The sequence below is a fragment of the Cervus elaphus genome, chromosome 15 (assembly GCF_910594005.1).
Source record: "Cervus elaphus chromosome 15, mCerEla1.1, whole genome shotgun sequence".
Classification (NCBI taxonomy): Eukaryota; Metazoa; Chordata; class Mammalia; order Artiodactyla; family Cervidae; genus Cervus; species Cervus elaphus.
In genome coordinates this window covers 43,474,232-43,495,339 of record NC_057829.1, presented here as the reverse complement: position 1 = coordinate 43,495,339, position 21,108 = coordinate 43,474,232, and the positions used below count along the sequence as shown (strand labels likewise).

The 21,108-nt window shown below is 36.8% G+C and overlaps 1 protein-coding gene and 1 non-coding gene across 2 annotated transcripts; both read right to left on the bottom strand.

Annotated features, from left to right (window-relative positions):
- Window positions 1-458: 458 nt before the first annotated feature.
- Window positions 459-21,095, bottom strand: LOC122709513 (mitochondrial import inner membrane translocase subunit Tim23). The gene is made up of 7 exons (XM_043926961.1): window positions 20,842-21,095; window positions 18,226-18,284; window positions 11,169-11,262; window positions 10,870-10,954; window positions 8,083-8,141; window positions 6,237-6,347; window positions 459-953 (listed from the first exon to the last, which is right to left on the bottom strand). Exons 1-7 carry the CDS (start codon window positions 20,945-20,947, stop codon window positions 838-840), a joined length of 630 nt encoding a protein of 209 aa, XP_043782896.1. The 5' UTR covers window positions 20,948-21,095; the 3' UTR covers window positions 459-837.
- LOC122709741 lies at window positions 8,670-8,871 on the bottom strand. The gene has a single exon (XR_006345708.1). It is a non-coding gene; the product is annotated as a small nucleolar RNA SNORA74 (small nucleolar RNA).
- Window positions 21,096-21,108: the final 13 nt, after the last annotated feature.

Here is a 21,108-nt window from a genome sequence, read left to right as displayed (position 1 = left end):
AAAAGACTCTACTTTACTTTCTCTATAATCATAATAGCCACCAGTTGTTTATTATGTATATATGTAACCTGGAGTGCAGTATTTGATTAATTTCATTTCATAATGAGAAAACAAACTCAGAAATCAAGTAATTTGTCCTTTCTTTCTTTAGCTTTCCCAGGGCTTCCTTAAAAACTTTCAGCTTGTCTATGTCATCTCTTTAATTGTCCCCAGTAAGACTTGAGTTAATATTGTTCTAGCACAGTAGACTAATGGTATAATAGTTGACCTGAAATATCTTGAGGTTGTTTAGTGTCAACTCTATTGGAGAAAAATTTTAACCTAGTTGGCTAATACTGCCAGTAGCCCTTCATTTCATCACAAACATGAAAACATGCTTTGGCCTATGGGAGCAGAGACAAATCAAGAGTAACTTTGGAGAAACACCCACTATGTTAATGTTGGAGTTAGGACTTCAGTTCTATTTTCACCCTTTATTGGGAATACAGAGCAATATTACAGTCTTGGATCATTAAATGAACAAATGTGGCTGATACAGTATTGACAGGCAGACCTGAATTCTGGGATTAAGTGGTTTTCCAGAAGTGGGTAGGAGCAAAAACAGATGCGAGATCTTCTTAAGAGAACCACGTTACTCAGCCGCCAAAGGGTGTTTTGTCTTCAACTCATTAAGGCTGGAAGGAGTGCCAGTCCTGGTCGATCATCCATGATCTTCATCACAGCACACTGGAATCTCTAGTTTTTCAAATCAGGTGTAAAGTAAATGCCTCCAGACTGACTTATAAATTGATCTGGGTGACTACTAAAGTGTCCTCCATTTGTAAACTAGCAAAATCTTCAGAGTGATTGTTGGAGCAAAGAGCCTTTCATGTGCTCCCAGTTGTTATATAGAGCATAGAGGCTCGTAAGTGTTAGTCCTGCGAGACCACCTCGTGCTACCCCTCGAAGACCGCCTGGAGAGGAAAAGAGGAGGCATCATTAACAGACCTGCACCGCACACTGTCTCGTCAGAGGGTTAAGTAAGAGATTCGCAGGGCTGAGACACACTCTTCATACTTAGAAAATTTCATCCCAAACAGAATAAGCTCTGAAAATAATAAACCAGGACTGAAATTCAGTAGAAACAGATTCCCCCTAAATCACCTGCTTAATATGTAAACTATGTATCCATAGTAACAATCTTTTCTTCACTTTTAATTTCACAGTTATCAGCATGGTTTTTTGACTTCTCAATCTGACTTGATCCTAGGACATTTTTGGACAAGACCTTATGCTTATTATTGAAATCCCAAGCAGATTAGTAATTCCCTGCTAGTCATAATTTAGAACTTCACTGGCACTGTCAATTGATTTAAGGCAGTATGTAAACAAGGTGATACCCTCTTTGGAAACAGTATTAACAGGCTTTGGACTCTGCACAGGTCCTCTAAATACTAACTTTGAAGACTCAAGACAGTGAAGAGAGATAAGATGGCTGTAATCAAGTTCTGGTGAAGCACCAACTTTCCTATTACCTATCCCTATTCTGATGTTTCAGAAAATAATCCAAATAATGAGCAAAGACGTAACTTAGCATCATCATGTTGTTGTTTAGTCACTCAGTTGTGTCTAACTCTTTGTTGCGACCACAAGGACTGTAGCCCACCAGGCTCCTCTGTCCATGGAATTTTCCAGGCAAGAATACTGGAGTGGGTTGCCATTTCCTTCTCTAGGGGATCTTCCTGACCCACAGATCAAATCTGTGTCTCCTGCTTGGCAGGCAGATTCTTTACCACTGAGCCACCTGGGAAGCTCCAAGCATTGTCATACTAGTTGAAAAACATTCCAGGATTAGGATCAGACTTTGAACTATTTTTGCTTAACAAAAGAATTTTTTCACGTGGTAAAAGATTATGGATAGGTATTTCATTTGAAATGCAGAAACAAAAGGTTTCAACCAGTTACCTGAAAATAGTCACCAAGTCTAGTAAAAGGAATGGGGTTACTCAAAGAAGCTTTTAAGAAATACTTGATGTTCTCTTACAGTTTCACAAATAAGTAGGGATAACAGACACTTCAGGTAGTCTGTGTTGTATCTATGGAGTATTTGTTGCAAGTCATGTGTTAGGAAAGCAAAGGTCCAGTGGTTAAGGTATACCTTATTAGAAGCCCTTTAGCTACACTCTAGTAGTTCCATGAAATTCAGTGACGCTGCTGAGTTAGAACACTTCAGACCAACCATTTCTGCAATGCGTGTCCTGCCAGATGGCTTCAGATGATAGATTAAAGGGTTACTCCCTCTAGGAGCCTCTCTAGCCTGAAGACTTTAGATAGCTGACTGGCTTAGGCTTCAACTCTGAAGTACCTTAATTATCTCTCTTAAACAAATGCAAACAGAAACTGCAGGCATCATCTATAAACAGCCCTCAAATATGTAGGAAGGGGGATGATAAACATAAAAAATTAATCACAGTAAATGGGAGATATCTCCTTCAAGTCTATCTTATCTTTTTGTATCTTGCCACACTTAAGATTAGGTATGATGGTTGAATTTGCAACTGTATTCAATGTGGCTGAAAAATGGGCTGACAGTGAACTTTATAGTTAGACCAAACTTCTAGAAATGGAAAAAATAAGCTATCAAGCCCAGGAAAAATAAATGCCATCTCCAACGGCATCACTACGGTTCAGTTATTAGAGCCAAACTTTTTGAGTGTAATGAATGTTTTTTTTTTTTTTTTTTAACAAATGTTCTTTAAGCAGGTTACAAAAACAGAAGACCCTCCAGTGTAAACTGGAAACTATAAAGATTTAAGAACTTTGGGGCATCAGTGTCTCTTTAAGTGTTTGGGGCATATTAAGTGTCTCTTAACAATTTATCCCCTAGAATGCCTTCTACTTTCATACCAAAAGGAAACAAACTTAGTACAAAACATAATTGTTTTGTACTAGCCTTCTGTGAAGGCTAAGAAAAAATTGTTTCTAGCACAACTGAGCAATTGTTTCTAGCAAGAAGATACCAAACATGTAGTGTATGATTTACTAATAATCACAGTAATCCTGACTCAGTGAAAATGAAAGTTGCTCTGTCATGTCCAACTCTTTGCGACCCCATGGACTATACAGTCCATGGAATTCTCCAGACCAGAACACTAGAGTGGGTAGCCTTTCCCTTCTCCAGGGGATCTTCCCAACCCAGGGATTGAACCTAGGTTTCCTGAGTTGCAGGCGGATTCTTTACCAGCTGAGCCACTAGGGAAGCCTGACTCAAGGGTAGCCTTTTATTACGTTTTAAACTCTTTCCAATAATGTCAGGGTTTTCTGGCTGGTTGATCTCTTAAAAGAGTTTAACAGCCTTGGCTTTAGACTTTCTGTAACAAAACCACCTTTGCCCAGTTAAGTACAGGAAGTTGATTAGCCAATACACTTGCTCTGAACACAGTGAAGCAAATGAGGCCAATGGTTAATCTCTATAAAGCAAAATAAACATGAGGCTTATGTGTCAGTTTTATCTTCTATCTTTTGGATCCTTATACAATTCTTCCAAAAAAGGGCAAATGTCATCTCTTCTAAACCTGGGAAAATGAGGCCCAGAATATTTAAGTGCCTAGTTTATTTGGTATAGAGCTGATTACTGGCAGAGCTAACACACTGAACTGATAATTACTTTAGCACAGGGGTCAGCACATTTTTCTTGAAATGGCTGGAAAATAAATACACTTTTTACCTGCATATTTCTAAAGAATGTTTATCTTGCTATTTCTTGATGTTTTGAGCCTACATATTGTAGGCACTTATATAACCATGTAAAATGTTAACTATTTTAAAATGTAAAATACATTCTTAGCCTGCAAATTGTGAAGAGACAGGCATCTGGCCAGCGGGAGTCTGCTGCCCTTGTTTTAGAGGAACGGCCTTACCTACACACTGAGACAGCTTACAAATTCAACAAATTTCTGCACTATTTAAATTGTTTAAAAAAACATTCTCTTTAAAACTGTGATAAAATACACATAACATAAAATTTACCATTATTAAGTGTACACTTCAGTAGCATTAAGTATACTGACACTGGACTACCATCATCCATTTTCTTTCCTTAATGATTTAGGCTGACTCTAGACTAAAGGAACACTTAAACTCTTTTCCAAATCCTTGAATCTGGGAGTTTTTTAAAAAATTCCTGCCACACAAAATTCTGTGCTTTGTCTTAAGTGGAGTCTAAACCAGAAATCAATAAAAGACACTGCTTTGCCTCTGTCAGCAATTTTGATGTGCTGAGTTAAACTAGTCAGCCAGGAACTAGGAACCAATGTTGGAATTCTGGGTCAGCAGATTATTTACCTCTTCTGTGTTCCACAGTTGCAATGGAAACTGAAATCTGAAAAACTGAAATCTACTTGTCACCTGACAAAGAATTAATGAATATTCTTTTTTGCTTTTTCTCTTCTGAGCCATGAGCATTCTCTTCCATAATTTATGTTGGAGATGTCCCAGGCTGGGTTAAAGATGCTATTCCTGCAAGAAGTCCTGGACACAGAAAGCTAGGTTTTCATTTTTTTCCTGTGATAATCCCAAGTATTCAGCCTTCCCCTTTGTATCTTTAAAATATGATGTGTCTTAAATGAGGTGGTAATTCAGTACATTCTTATACTTAAGGCTGCCCCCAACACAGGAAATGCTGTAATGGCTGACCCTGAGTAAGAAAACAGGGACTGGTGAGGACTGAGCTGAAGCTTCAGTGTCTATCCACTGGGGTAGCAGCTCCCCCAATTTAGCTCCTACCATTTGCTACCATATACAACTTGAGCTCTGTGTCTTCCATTTTTGCAAAAGAAGCTAAAATTTCCAGATTTTTGTGTGAAATCTGTTCCTTAAATTTTACTGTGATCTTTCATAAACAGAGTTTGGGCCGATTAAACACTTGCTGGCTGAGTGCCACCCTTGTGGTGCCAATTAAGGTTTTAAACTCCTTTGACCCCAAAGATTTTCAGTGTGAAAGTATTTTTAGGTTTTTAACAAGGTTCTTCTATGCCAACATTTTCGTGTACATAAAAGATATTTACTGTCTTATTGTACCTAGGAGCTCTGTTGATGTGTATAAGAATATGCATATGTTGCAAGAAGTCTTGTGAGATCTTAGGGATATAATTCCAAATGTTATCCATTTTCAATATTAAAAAAGCCTCTTGCTCAGATATACCATGAAATTTTAGATTTTATAATCCTGTAAGAGACTTCTCTCTCATTTCTAGTAAAAATGAGGCAAAAATGCTACTTGATGTTTGTGATGGAGGAATTACATAAGAACAAAAATTACTTAGTTAATCAAGTGTCTGAAGCATAATAAAGCAATCAAACAAAAGTACTTTTCAGAGGCTTGAGTACAGAACATAAAGAGGCAATTATGGCATAACTTTAGGCAATTTAAAACAGAAATGTGAGAAAAATCTGGGACTGTCACTAGTTTTATGATCTTTTGAAAAAGAACATCTTAATAATGTGCTCATCTATAAAACTGGGGTGTTATGATTATCACTTCACAGAGTTTAACAAGTTATATTAAGTGGTTATTACTGAGATTATAACCATAACTCAGCAAATGTTCATTTCTTTTCCATCTTAGAGGACAATTTTGATATTTGATCTTCATCCAAGTAATTTTGATTCAACTCTTAGGATTTATTCCACTCCTGTTCATAACAGCATCATGCACCATAGCCAAAGGCAGAAGCAACCCAAGTGTCCATTGACAGATGAATGAACAAAATGTGGTATATACGTGCAATGGAGTATTATTCAGCCTTAAAAAGGAAGGAAATTCTGATACATGCTATACTGTTGAGAACATTATGCTAAATGAAATAAGCCAGTCACAAAAAGAAAAACACTACACGACTCCACTTCCATGAGGTACCTCAAGGAATCAAGTTCATAGAAAGTAGAATGGTGGTTGCCAGGGGCTGTAGAAGGGGGAAAGACAGAGTTGTTTAGTGGGCAGAGTTTCAGTTTTATAAGATGAAGAAAAGTTCTGGAGTTGCATAATAATGTTAATATTCTTAACATAATTGAACTGTACATTTAAACAGTTTGGATGGTCAATTTCATGTGTATTTTACAAAAATTAAAAAATAAAATCACAAACCGTGAGATATCAAAGAACACAATACTACCAAAAAAAAATTCTTTTAAAAACTACAGTATGGCCAAAAAGCATACTATATTAAGAGACAGTTTCACCATTTAATGGTACCTACCTGTACATTTATACAACATGCCTGTCATGGTTCCAGCTGCTACTGTGTTAAGGTCATCTTCTGCACCTCTTGTTTTCTCAATGATGACACCAAATGCACTATAAAGCAAAGCTACAAGGGAAATGGAACTGATCAGTAATAAAAAAGTGAACTGAAAGTCAGTATGGCAATTATATTTAGATAAACGCATTCTACAGACATCATGAGACATATAAACAATGATCACTGAACACTGTTTGTAATAACAAAAGCCTAGCAACAAATCAAATGACTTTCAAGAGGGGACTGATCCAGAGAGACTTTCCACATAATGGAATGCTATTGCACTCAAAATACAGGAAAAGCTCTGTTCACTAACACGTAAAGCAGGCACATGTGTGTGTGACTCGATAGGCAAAGAAAATGTTTGGAAAGAAAAGAAATTTATTAGCTCTTTATGGAAAGTAACCCTGCGGAGACCCAGGAAGAATATCTCTTTCACTTCCATTTATTTGTTAGCAGCTCTACTTAGAATTTAGAAACAAAAGCAAAACACATGTATTTCTATTTTAAGAAAAATACGACTTCAAGACAATTGAGATTTAGTTTCTGCACATGTAAAAACTCTTAATAGTACTATTTAGCTTTAACAAGCTTTTCCCCTAAATCGCCATTCTCTTATGCCTATAAAGACCAAACAGCCATGAATGCATTACCTCTTCTCCTGTCCTTTCTCAAAATGACAGCAAACTCAGCCTCACAACTCCTCTGCTGTAAGTTTTTATACTTCTACAAAGGCTCTTCTTCCAGTTTCAATTTATTTAACTGAAACTAAACTTGAGCAAAACATCATAACTGATCACATTATAAGGAAAACATACAGGGTAACTGACCATTCCAGCTTGCTCAGAATTGATATTTCTAGAACATTAACTAAACTGACAATTTCCAGGGGCTCACTCTAGGTATGCAAGCAATCTCACAAGTATCAATACAAAGGAGGGTGACTGCAAGGAGGAGGGGTATTGGGGGCACAAGCAGCATATGGAAGTAGCCATTTACTAGGATCCCAAATGCAAATCTGACTTTGTAAGTGTGAATATGTACTGCTTCCAAAGCCTATGACAAGGCTAGGATCTCTGTCATACAAGATGCTTTTCTTATCTTTTGACAAGCTACCTACATTTTCTCTTATTTAGTCTGCCACCAGTTAAAGACTTTCAGATAAAGAAAACTGGCTGAGAGCATAAGTGCCATAAGTAAGCTTCTTATATAAGTCATGAATAATCAAAAGAGTCAATCATTCATAAACACTATAGTATGAAAGCATTTGTTCCTAAGTACTACTAAATTATACCTTCCTGAGAACTGCAAATATTTCCAGTATCTACAAAGGCCCTGTTGCAACTCAGGCAATTAGTCTGTGAAATCTCATTAGTAAACAGGATGATGAATGGGCTATTAGGAAAACATACCAGGAGGCCTGGATTCCTCATCATATCTACTACAGAACCTTGAACTTTTCCTAACACACAAAAACATTTGCCTTGGCGCTAAACTATCTGGATTTCACTGAGTTAAAATATGATTTTATTTGGTGTCTTGATGGGACAAGAGAGTATGTAGTGTTTAAAATATTTACAAAAGAGTATATTCACAATGGTATTAGTACCTGGCATTATTTTGCTATATATTAATAGTTTATGATCTTTTCCTAAGTAGTATTTACACTACTCACCAGAGTGGATTTAAACATAATTATGAACATCCCAGCACCAGAATTTTAGTTGATCAAATTGTTCATGATACATGTACATTCTTTCTTTGCAATGATAATGATTTATTAAAAAGTGACATATCTACTTACCCAGAGACCCTAGGGTATTAGCCCAAAGTGCCCCTTGCCTAGTCACCATATTCAAGATCCTACCAGGGCAGAAAGAGAAAGAATCTGTATTTAGAACCAGTATTTCTTTAGTATTTAGAAAAACCATATAACAGCAATTTTAAATGTATAAACACACACCCAAAGTTTTCTTAATTTTATTTTTTTAATTTTAAAACTTAACACCTCCTTAGAATTCAGTAAGGATTGCTTTTACTTTACATAAATGAAGGTTAGGTTAAAAACTCCCAGTGTTTTAGGGCAATGTGCAAAGAAAATTCTAATTACTAAATACATAAAATTATTAAATATATAAAATATATATCCTGGAATGTATCTTACAAAGAAGTTTACAGAAACTGATCTATGTTAAAAAGAAAAAGACATTATAACAGACAAACTAGCTGATAATTAGTTTCTTATGTGTGTGTGTGGGGGGTAATATATTCTTAGAATATTAAGAAGAATCAAAGTGTGGACTACTATGGAATACAAAGCAAAATAAAAGACAAATACTCAAAGAGAAGCAAAAAGCCACCTAATTAGAATACCTGAAGAAAGTTGTACACTGTGTCTGCTTCCAGACTAGAACTAAGCAGCCAAAGTGAATGCTTAGCACACTCTCAAGGAAGCACAGCTCTGCCCTCACCAGTGCCAGACGCCACCAGAACAGTGATGAAGGCAACTGGAGAAGAAGACAGAACATTTCTCTCCCAGCAGTGTAACACTGTTACAGGAACGGTTCTGCCCCGACAGCTGACTACTGCTGGGAACCACTGGGAACCACGGAATTACAATAACAAGCAGTAAAAGAACCCATTTAAATTAATGCTCAATAATAACAAAAATTTCTTTTACTTCTAAAGGATTATTTAAAAAATTAGTAATGATTACAGATATTGTTAAATAATTGCTACATATTTACTAATATGTTAAGTTTAGCACTTAATTGTTTTTCATTTGTGATGAGCTTCTAAAACTATTAATTTTCATTATTGTATTGCTGGTGGCACTGCAAAGTGGCAAAGTTCTTTGGAAAATGACTGGGCAACATACTTTCATTTACTGGGTCCTTACTTACTTCCCAATGTAATCATGTCTCAATAGATTAAAGGCAGAAAGTAGGGAAACTTACCCAAGATCCCAATAAGTAATGAAACTGGGCTTTGAAACTACATAGATCTTTTCTGGCCTGAAACCCGATTATCTTTCTATTTTTTAAATGCTGCTGCTGCTGCTGCTAAGTTGCTTCAGTCGTGTCAGACTCTGTGCGACCCCACAGACGGCAGCCCATTAGATTCCTCTGTCCCTGGAATTCTCCAGGCAAGAACACTGGAGTGGGTTGCCATCTCCTTCTCCGATGCATGAAAGTGAAGTTGCTCAGTCCTGCTCAACTCTTAATGACCCCATGGACTGCAGTCTACCAGGCTCCTCCGTCCATGGGATTTTCCAGACAAGAATATTGGAGTGGGGTGCCACTGCCTTCTCCGTTTTAAATGCTATCTCTGTCTAAAAAATCAGAATGAGTGTATAAAAAAAATGATGTATAAGATTTTAAAAATCTGACTTTAAAAAAGCAAACTAATTCAACTCTCAAAAATTTAATAACTATGATGGTTTTAAGAAACAAAGGTTATCTTTTCTAAGAGACCTTGCAAATTGATATTTAATAATATGAAGCTGGGGATTTGTTTCAAAAAAATATGGGAGGGAAAAAAGAGATGGGACACAATTGGTCCTGGTGCTGGTTAATGGTTGTTGAACTTGTGTTACAGTTCATGGCTGTTCACTGTACTATTGTCTACTTTTGTAGATATTCAAAACTATCCATAATACAAGAGGTAAAAAAAAAAAAACCTGGAGTAAAGAATGAATATTACGAATATAAATACAAAAATATTCAAGGATTTGAGCTTGTAAAGCAAGGGCAGTGATCCACACAGTAACAGGAAGGTGAAAAGTTAGACAGGCCTTCAGGCTTCCCAAGATCTAATTCTAACAGACCTGCTGCCATCTGCTGGCTAAGGAAAAGGAGCTTAAAGACAGACATGAGCTACTGAAGAACACATACGGTGTCCTTCCACTCATACGAAGCATAAAAATACACTTTAAAAAAAAAAAAACTAAATAATGTATTATTTAAGGAACAGCAAAAGGAACTGGTCATGTTTATTTCTTAAGCAGGGTGAAGATACACATAATGTACACTTTCTGACTTTTTTATTTGCACTTTCCCTTCTCTACAAACTTCAGTTTCCTAAGATAAGACTATCTTACTCCTTTCATAACTACCTCTAAGTTCTAGGAATTTCATGGAAATGTTCTGCACCTTTGCATTTCAGAAATGGAGCGTGAAGTCAATGAGAAATTCAAATGACAGCAGATTTAATAATTACTCTTATGTGCTTATTTCTTCACTTACCATGTCCTATGGTTTTGCACAGCCCTGAACAATCCAAATAATGTACTAGTAATTCAACAATTTGAAAAGCATGTAATATAGGCCTGCAAAATAGAACAGGTGTAGCTGAGAAGTTAGGTTGGAATAGCCCCAGCTGATGGACACTGATTCAAAAATCACTCCTAAAAGCTTAGACCCAGCAACTTGATTCCTAAATTCCTTTTATAATGAATAAGGGGGAAACACCAGCAAAAAAATTGACCAAAAATTATACAGTACTCTGAATATTGTAATCTCAAGGTCATGCTCATCAAGCCAAGAAGAGAGATTAATCCTCAAACATCAGTGTGTCATCACGTGAGACTTACTGTACATTTCTTGGTTTGGACCAGGCCATGTTCTGGGTTTCCTTCAATCCTAGCCGTAGACCATTCATTGCCCCAAATGCAGCCCCTGGCAAATCATAGTAATAATTCATTCAAATAATCAGCTTTATATTAAAGAGCAATTATACTTGATTCTTTCTCATTTTTATTTAATAAGAAAAAAATGCAAATAATGATTTCTTAAAAAACCACCCTGAAGCTATTATTTTAATTGCCTTGGATTTTAAGAACTTTTGACTACTTGGATTTAGGACACTTAAAAACCATATATAAATACCAACCTGTCATACAACATCCTCCAATGGTAAAGAAGGCCAGTTCAAATCTGCCCCGGGTTTTATTGGCTCCAGTTGGTAAAATAAACTCATCTGTATCCTACAGGGATAATAATGAAAATCAAGTTCAGCTCCCCTCAACACACGTATACTACTTGCAAAGTGTTTAATTTTTTAAAGGAGTTTTTCACAGAATGTAAAACGTAAATTAAGTAAAACTCCACTATACTTCGTCAAACAAAGATAAAACTTTCTGCAACAAAAGCAACACCTAAACCGAAGTGAAATGAAATACATAACATACAGTTATGCTCATTAGTTCTTAGGAGAAATTCTTGCTCAGAATTTAGCTTCTCAACGTAAGTTTGATAGATTATACGTAATTTGCCTTCATGATAAATTTGGCAATTTAAGAGTGCCATCTCTATAGAAAGGCAAACTGAAAGCTATGAGAGGTAACAAAAAACCAGTCTGGAAGGAGAAAATAACTCATTCTGTAGCTATTAATACTATTTATCAACCACCATTTTACTATATGTAACACCAAATGATCATAAAAAACGAGGAGAAACTATAGAAGTACAATAGACTGGATCACTTACACAAGGGCAAAAACACCACTTCAACAGTTCTTAACTGTTTGGAGGGCATATATTCCTTTTATAATCTCGGAAAGCTACTAGAAGGAAAGCTACCCTCCTTCTAGTAAATGCATACACAAAATCTGGTATGAACTTCCTGCCCGAATCCTAGGCTGAGAAGCATCACTGTAAGCACAACAGGATTGATTCTGCAATACAATATACTTTTATGAAGAACAAATACATTTCTGCCAAGCTTTCCATAGAAAAATAGCTAAAATTAGCTCCTGAACCACAGCACACACCCTTAACAAAAAATGCTAACAAATAAACATCCCTTTGGCAAACACTGACCTTTGGTAAATGCATTCATGACTAGGAAAACTGTGCCTCTGCGGTAGTTTTGATTTCTGGCTTGTGCATGAATTCTTACCAAAAATTGTACAAATAAATAAGCACATGTACTCTTATCACACAGAAATAGTCTGCTGAGCAATGATAAACAAATCTGAATAGATTCTATGTCGAAATATATTAAACATATATTAGTAAGTTCTGAGTGCTTCCTGACTTTTCAAGTAATGACTTAGTTTTAAATTGTGCTTCTTGTTTAAGGTTTTTAGGAGTGCTGTATATAATATGATAAGGTAAATATGATAAGGTAAATATGATAATTATTTATGATCCAGAAATGGATCCCAATACAAACAGGGAAAAAAAAAACCAGATGGTCATAATCAACATTAGTAGGTACAAATGCATGTCATCACTGACTCACTCTTCAGTTAGTGAGTCAACCTTGCATTCCTGAGATATCCAATTACTCTTTGATGTTGTGTGTGTGTGCGCATTAAGTAGCTCAGTCACGTCTGACCCTCTGTGACCCATGGACTGTAGCCAGCCAGGCTCCTCTGTTCGTGGGATTCTCCAGGCAAGAATACTGGAGTGGGTTGCCATGCCCTCCTCCAGGGGACCTTCCTAAACCTCTGGCGTGTCCTGCCTTGGCAGGTGGGTTCTTTACCCTTAGTGCCACCTGGGAAGCCCTTTTGATGTTGTAAACTAAGTTGTTGTTGTTGTTGTTTCTTTGCAACTGTGTTAAATCAGCAACTTCTCCAAATCCCCCCCAAAAACAAAACCCCAAACAAACAAAAAATCAAACCCCCACAAAAACAAACAACAAAAAACTGAGGCTAATACAAACCTTAAAATATATAACCCCTAATTTCAAATGTTTGTATTCATCAGACCACTCTTATTTCCACAGGCTTCTGAATAATAACAACCTGATCTAATAAAATAAACTCAGGTAGTAAAAAATTTTTTTTTCACATGTACTGATTTGGTTTAAGATTTCATTAAAAAGATTCCCACTTTATTTAATGATCTCTTATAACTTTGTAACTTCTCACACAATATTTTTTATGGGGTTCAAAAACTAATTACTTGTTGCTTTTACATATAAATCTTTAATTTGTGCTCTGATCTCTGCTCCTGATTACAGAAGTGCATATAAAGAAGCAGGCAGCCATTGCTGTTGTACCCTCCCCACCCCTACTTATTCCCAGGGTTTTGAAAAAAAGCTGGGAGCTGGTCCCCTTATTGTTTCCTCCTTCATGAACTAGATATTAAAGACAAGAACATTCAAAAGCAATTTTATCTAAAGGGAAAATTAGAAAGAGACAACACACGTCCAGGAAAAAAGTGTAGGCTCTGAAAAGAACTGAGAAGAGCTTAAGTTTATATACTTCAGGCTGGTCCTCAACACAAAGATAGCCGGTATGATTAAAAAACCAAAAACAATAACCAAATAAAAGCAAACCCTCAGGGAAGGCAGGAGAATCTGATCTCCAGAGTTAACCACATTATTAGAAATGTCTGGTTTTCAACAACAAAAACAATCACAAGCCATACAAAGAAATAGGAGAGTATGGGCCATTCAATGAAAAAAAAAATCAACAGAAATGTCCCTGAAAAACACCTGACAGTAGATTGACTAGGCTTTAAAAGAAAAGCCTAAATCTAAATGACTTTAAAATAATCATCATAAAGATGCTCAAAGACCTAAAGAAGATGTGGAGAAAGTCAAGACAATGTATGAACAAAATAGAAACATAAAGAAAACCTAGAAAGAAACCAAAAAATAAATTCTGAAACTGAAAAGAACAATGGCTGGTAAATACACTAAATGGATTCAAAGCCTTGAGCAGGTAGAACAGACAATCACCAACAGTAAGACAATAGAAATTACTGAGTCTTAGGATCAGGAGGAAATATAACTGAATAGAAGTGAACAGAGAGCCTAAAGGATCTGTGTGATGTCACAAAGCAGACTAAAATACAGACTGTGAGAGTCACAGAAGAATGTTCAAAGAAACAATGGCCGAAAACTTCCAAATTTGATAAAAGAGATGCAAGTGAACATTCAAGAAACTCAATTAAACACTGAGTAAGATACATTCAGAGAGACCCATACTGGGATGTATTAAAATGAAAAGTTTTGAAAGTTACAAAGAGAGATTCTTGAATGTAGCAAGAGAGAAGCAACTTACATATAAGGATCCTCAATATGATAATCAGTCAATTTCTCAAGAGAAACTTTGGAGGCCACTAGGAAGGGGGCTGATATATAAAACTGTCCTTTAAAAATAAAGGAGATATTAAAAATTCCCAGAAAAATAAAAGCTGAGCTAGTTTGTGACCACTGGACCTGCCCTGCAAGATATGATGAAGGGAGTCCTGCAAAGCACAATGAAAGGACACTAGACAGTAACTCATAGCCTGATGAAGGGACAAAGTGTAATAAAAGCAAAAAATGGACAATTATGAAAGTACTACTGTAGCTTATGTTTTTGACTCCCCCTTTGTATTTCTACATAACTTTACATTTTAAAGGATTTAAAAGAATTATTAGATTATGTTTTTGAGCACATGATGTATAAAGATACAATTCTGTGACATCAATAATTGAGAGGGGCAGGGACAGTTGGTAAAGGAGCAGTATTTTTGAATGTTGCTAAAGTTAAACTGGTATAAATTCAAATTAGTGTTATAACTTTAGAAAACTGCTATAAACAACCAAAAAAAAAAAAAAAAGGTTATGAGAAAGGAATTTAAACAATTCCTTACAGAAAAAATCAAACACAAAAGAAGTTATTAATGTAAGAAGGGAGAGACAAAAAAGTTAGGTTACAGAAAATGAAGAGCAAAACACCAAAAATCTCTCCTTAGCAGTAACCACTTTAAAGTGTATTCAACTCTCTAGACAAAAGACAGAGATTAGCTCAATGCACTCAGAAATGTGATCCATTTATACATACGGTGCCTACAACAGATTCACTTTACTTCCAAAGACACAAAAAGACTGAAAGTGAAAGGATGGAAAAAGATATTCTATTCAAATAATAACCATAAGAGCAGGGTGGCTGAACTAACATTAGAAAATAAAAGGTTTATAAGAAACTGATATTATATCAATAAAGTTTCAATACAGCAAGAAAATACAATTATAAACACTTATCTAGTAACAGACCATCAAAATATATTAAGCAAAGTGTCAGTCAGTCAGTCATGTCCGAATCTTTGTGATCCTATGGACTGTGGCCCACCAGGCTCCTCTGTCCTTGGGATTTCCCTGGCAAGAATACTGGAGTGGATTGCCATTTCCTTCTCCAGGGGATCTTCGTAACCCAGGGATTGAACTCGCATCTCTTGCATTGGCAGGCAGATTCTTTACTGCTGAGCCATCAGGGAAGACCCCATAATAAAGATCAGAGCAGAGATAAATGAAATAAATTACTGAAATCAGAAATGAAGGTGAGGATATCACTACTGATTCTACAGAATTAAAAATGATTATAAGAAACTGTCATTAACAATTGTATGCCAACAAACTGAATGTCCTTGATAAAATGTACAAATTCCTAGAAACACAAAACTTACCAAGAAACAGAAAATCTGAAGAGACTAGTAAGAAGACTGACTCACTAATTAAAAAAAAAAAAAAATCTCACAACAAAGAAAAACCCTGGACCTGATGGCTTCACTGGTAAGTTTTACCATTTAAAGAACTAACCCCCAATCCAGGGGTTCCCTGGTTGCCTAGTGGTTAGGATTCCAGACTTTCACTGCCATGGGCTGGGTTCAATCTCTGGACAGGGAAGCTGTGGAGCACAGATGGAAAAAAACAAAAAACCCCAAAACCCTAATACCAATCCTCAAACTTTTCCTAAGGTGGAGGAAATACTTGGAACATTTCATGACTCTGTGTGTGAGGCAACTATGATCATACCAAAGCCAAACAAAAACACTACAAAAAAACTACAGACCAAAATCCCCTATGAACACTGATGCAAAATCTTAAACAAAATTCTAGGAAACCAAATCCAGCAGCATATTCAAAAGGTTATACATCATGACCAAGTGGCACTTATTCCTGGGATGCAGGATGTCCTAATAAATGAAAACTCATCAATGTAATACACCATATTAACAGAATGAAGGGGGGAAAGAAAACCCACATGACCATCTCAATTGATGCAGAAATAATATTTGACAAAATCCAACATACTTTCAGGATAAAAACTCAACAAACTAGGAACAAAAGGAAACTACCTCAATATAATAAAAGGCATACATGAAAAACTCACAGCAAATACCACATCCAAAGGTGAAAGACTGAAAGATTTTCCTCTAATACACATGAACAAGGCAAAGATGCTCATTTTTTTTTTTTTTGGTCACTTCTATTCAACATAGTATTAGGATTTCTAGCCAGAGCAATTAGGAAAGAAGAATGAAAAGGCACCCAAATTAGAAAGAAAGAAGTAAAAATTTTTTTCATAGATGATCTTATATGTAGAAAATTCTAAAGACTGCACAAAAAACCCTGTTATAACTAATAAATAAATTCAGCAAAGTAACAGGATACAAAGACAACAGAAAAAGCAGATGCATGTCTACAAACAATAAACAATCTGAAAAGGAAATTATGAAAACAATTCCACTTACAACAGAATCAAAAAGAATAAAAATACTTAGGAATTAATTTAACCAAGGAGGTAAAAGTCTTGTACAAAGCTGTAAAACTTGCTGGAACTAATTTAAAAAGACACAAAGAAATGAAAACATATCCCATATTCATGAATCAGACTTAATATTGCTAAGATGTCAATATTACCCCAATCTACAAATTCAATAATTCCTATCAAAACAGAAACTGACATTTTTGCAGAAACAGAGGAACCCATTTCAAAGGTCATACGGAATTTGAACAAACTCCAAAGAATCAAAACAACCTTGAAAAATGAAGAACAATCCTGAAGGACTCACACTTGCTGATTTCAAAACTTACCAAAGCTACAATAATCAATAAAATGTATGCTGGTGTGGTACTAGTATACATACAGACATGCAGATCAACGAAATAGAAAGAGTCCAGAAATAAACCTTTGCACATATGGTCAAATGATTTTTGGCTAGAATATTAAGGCCATTACACAGGGAAATGACAGTCTTTTGAGCAAATAGTACTGTAAAAACTGGACAGCCATATGAAAAAGAGTGAAGTTGGATCTTTACCTAACATCACATACAAAAATTAACTCAAAATGGATCAAAAACTTAAATGGAAGACCCAAAACTGTAAAACTCTTAGAATGGAATGTAAAATAGTACAGCTGCAGTGGGAAACAGTATAGCAGTTTCTCAAAAAATTAAAAATATGATTACCATATGATATGACAATTCTACTTTTGGATATATAATCAAAAGAATCGAAATGAGGATCTGGAAAAGGTATTTATACACCAAAATTCACAGTGGCACTATTCACCATAACTGAAACATGGAAGCAATCCGAGTGTCCATAGGACGCGTGAATGAATAAGCAAAATGGGATATTATGCAGCCTTAAAAAGGAAGGAGATTCTGACACAGACTACAATACATATGAGCCTTCAGGGCATTATGCTAAATGAACTAAATCAGTCACAAAAAAAATAAATACTGTACAATTCCACTTATTTGAGGTACTCAAGAGTATTCAAAAACCGTAAGACAGAAAGCAGAAGGGTGGTTGTCAGGAACTGGGAAGAGGATGGAAAAAGGAGTTACTGTTTAATGGGTATAGTTTCAGTTTTACATGAAAAGCATGGAACTGGTAGGTGGTAATAGCTATACAGTATTAGAAATGCAACCACTAAACAGTACAGTTAGAGATGGTAAATTTTGTTAATTTTACCACAACCTTAAAAAAAAAAAATGAAAAAACAAAACAAAAAACCAGCCAAACCCCCAAATCCTTTAATAAAGTGTCAGGAAGAGATGCAAGGCAAATCCCTACAGTTTGTGGGGGAAAAAGGGTGAATGAGGACCAGAGACTTGATGCCTCTAGAAGCACATATCACAGATCAAGTCAATGTAGGTACCTGCGGTTAATTTTGTTTTAATGGTAAAGTAGAGGACCAGACTAATAAAATTCTTACCTGTACGAGATACCGTGGATCCACATTTAAATAAGGAGACAGAGGGTTCATACCAGTTACTAGAGAGAAAACAAAGAAATATATTGCAATACAAATTTAATTATTTCATTTAGCATTAATTTTGCTCTTGATTCTTCAATGTGTTCTGCAATTCTGATTTACAATGCATGGCAATTTTTCTCCCACTTTCCTTGTCTTATCCTTCCTGTGTGGCAGTTTAGGGGCTGACTCCTCCTGGCGCCCTCAATCCTGCACTGGTGTTTCAGGCTCTCGTATCAAGACACTGGCAGTAACATGGACCAAATAACTGAAGTAGCAGGAAGCACAGCCCAGTTCAACTACAAAGCTAATTTCCTTCTACTTTACTACAAAAATACCTGACAATTGTGTGTGTGTGCGTGTGTGTGCGTGTGTGTGTGTGTTAGTTGCTCAGTCGTGTCTGTCTCTTTGTGATCCAATGGACTGTAGCCCGCCAGGCTCCTCTGTCCATGAATTCTACATGCAAGAATACTGGAGTGAGGTGCCATTCCCTTCTCCAGGGGATCTTCCTGACCCAGGGATCAAACCCGGGTCTCCTGCATTGCACTCAGACTCTTTACTGTCTGAGCTTATATAGATTGCAAAGTAAGACTGACAAGAGGCAAATCAATTTCATGAAGGGGAAAAAAAAATCATTTGGGTTATGTGTTGTGTATAAATATTTTAAGGCAATTCCTTCAGATCTAAGTGTTGACAGTTGCTGACAAAGTTGATTTATATGATAGAGAATTCTAGGTCATCACCAGAAGGATGGGGGTCAGGACAAAAGAAAATGGGAGCTCTCCAAGGGCCAGACTTGAATTCCACTACCTTTGAAGACAGAAAAATTTATCAAGGAAAAATCAACTTCCTCACATTTTAAATTTAATCTTTGGATCCTCTGTATCTCGACTGTTCTTAAATCTATCCATTACCCAGGACTCTGTGCTCTTTTCATCAATTCAAAGTCCTATTAGTTTCTATATCCAGTATCTATCTTGAATTGTTACTTACCATCTTTATTGCTACCATCCTAGTCCAATCACTACCTAATTGGACTCCTTACTTGCTCCAGTCTCTCCAACTCACTTTCTTAATGGGTAATTAAAGTGATTTTTTTCAGAAAAGGAAATCAATCTAAATGGCTTCCACATACTCTTGTAACTAAGTCCAAACTCCTTATAAAACACTTCCTTAGCTGCCATTTCTTCCCCTCCAATCTCAGTATCTCCAGCCTCACCACCTCCCTTGTAGATTGTAGACACAATGGCCTAACAGCTGTTCCTTAAACACTTACCTCCCCTCAGATATTTGAATTGTATTCAGGTCACAGCTCAAATGTCAACAATCCTGAGTAGCTTTTCCTGGGCCATTTTTAAATGGCTTCAGCTCCCATTTGGAAAAGGAAATGGCAACCCACTCCAGTGTTCTTGCCTGGAGAATCCCAGGGACGGGAGAGCCTGGTGGGCTACCATCTATGGGGTCGCACAGAATCGGACAGGACTGAAGTGACTTAGCAACAGCTCCCATCACCAACTCAAAATCCTATTTGCCTTTACACACTTACCACTAACTGAAACACTTCACTTACTTGGCTCACTTCAATGGAATGGAAGCTCTGTGAAAACATCAGTCATTTTAAAAAACATAACTGCTGAAGTCCTGCACCCAGAAAACTCCATCTCAAGTACTCAATGAATAGTGTTTACTCCTTGATCTCTTAATTCACCTTGAAATCTTAATGTAACAATACCTTTTCACGTTAAGGCAGTGCCCTTTGTGCTCTGAAACTCATCAACTAGCCATATTCTATAACTTACTATATGCAAACTGTGTTCTAGATTCAGTTTTGACACAGGTGACACTAGGAACTTTAAAAGCCGTTTTTGTTTTTGAGCATAAAAGACCTAAAGAGTAGAAAGATTCTCAAGATAAAAGTTTTATAAAGCTCCTATCGTTCACCAACTTCCCACTATCTTTAAGTCCACATTTTACTCATCCAGGTGAATACCCACAGTTAGAAAGTTCCAAAGATCTGGAATAGATATTCGTGGTATTTAGCAGAGGGCTAGGCAGGGTATTCGTGCCTCGGCACCCTATAACTTGAATGTTTCCTTTCCTAAAATTCTTTCTTGGCTTCTTTTTCATATCTATAAAAAAGTTCAGTTCTCCTCCAAGTTTCTCCACTTGTCTCGACGCATATTTCTTTCTCACCTGTATGCATTATTATTGGGTGTTTTGACCTGAAGGCTAGTACTTTGTGGTTTAGAATATGTGACTTTGTGTTAAAAAGTTACCTATGGGCTCGATATGTGGGAGGAACGATAAGGCAGAAAGTCTAAATATAAAAGGAAAAAAACATGCAGTATCTCCTGGATCCAAGTCAGCCACAGAGAGCTTCTCCGGATCCCCGGCTCCAAACACTCGTTCAGTGTTGGAAAACGCAGCCGTGCGACATACTAGCCCCACTACTGGTACTGAAACTTGTGACCGCTGCCAAAAAAAAAAGAGAGAGAGAGAGAGAACAGGACACATGGCACGTGTGGGGTGGTGGCAAGAACCAGTGGGAAATGTTCGCAGGCAAGGCCTGATACTTACGCGGGACTCCAGCCAAATCCGCGTGCGAGTAGCCTGCTCCGCCGGCTCCGAAAAAGCCGGCCAACCCTCCAGTGGTTTTGTTGCCACTACCCCCGCCGCCCTCCATGGTGTCGCAGCAATCTGCCCGTCTGCTTCTCCCCGCCGCCTCAGGCCGAGATAGTCTGCTCGGCCGTCGCTCCTCGGTACAGCGGGGAGACCCGCGTTACCACCGGCTCCTTCACACGCTGACCTTCCGGGCGCCGGTGTTAGCTGAATCTCACACTTCCG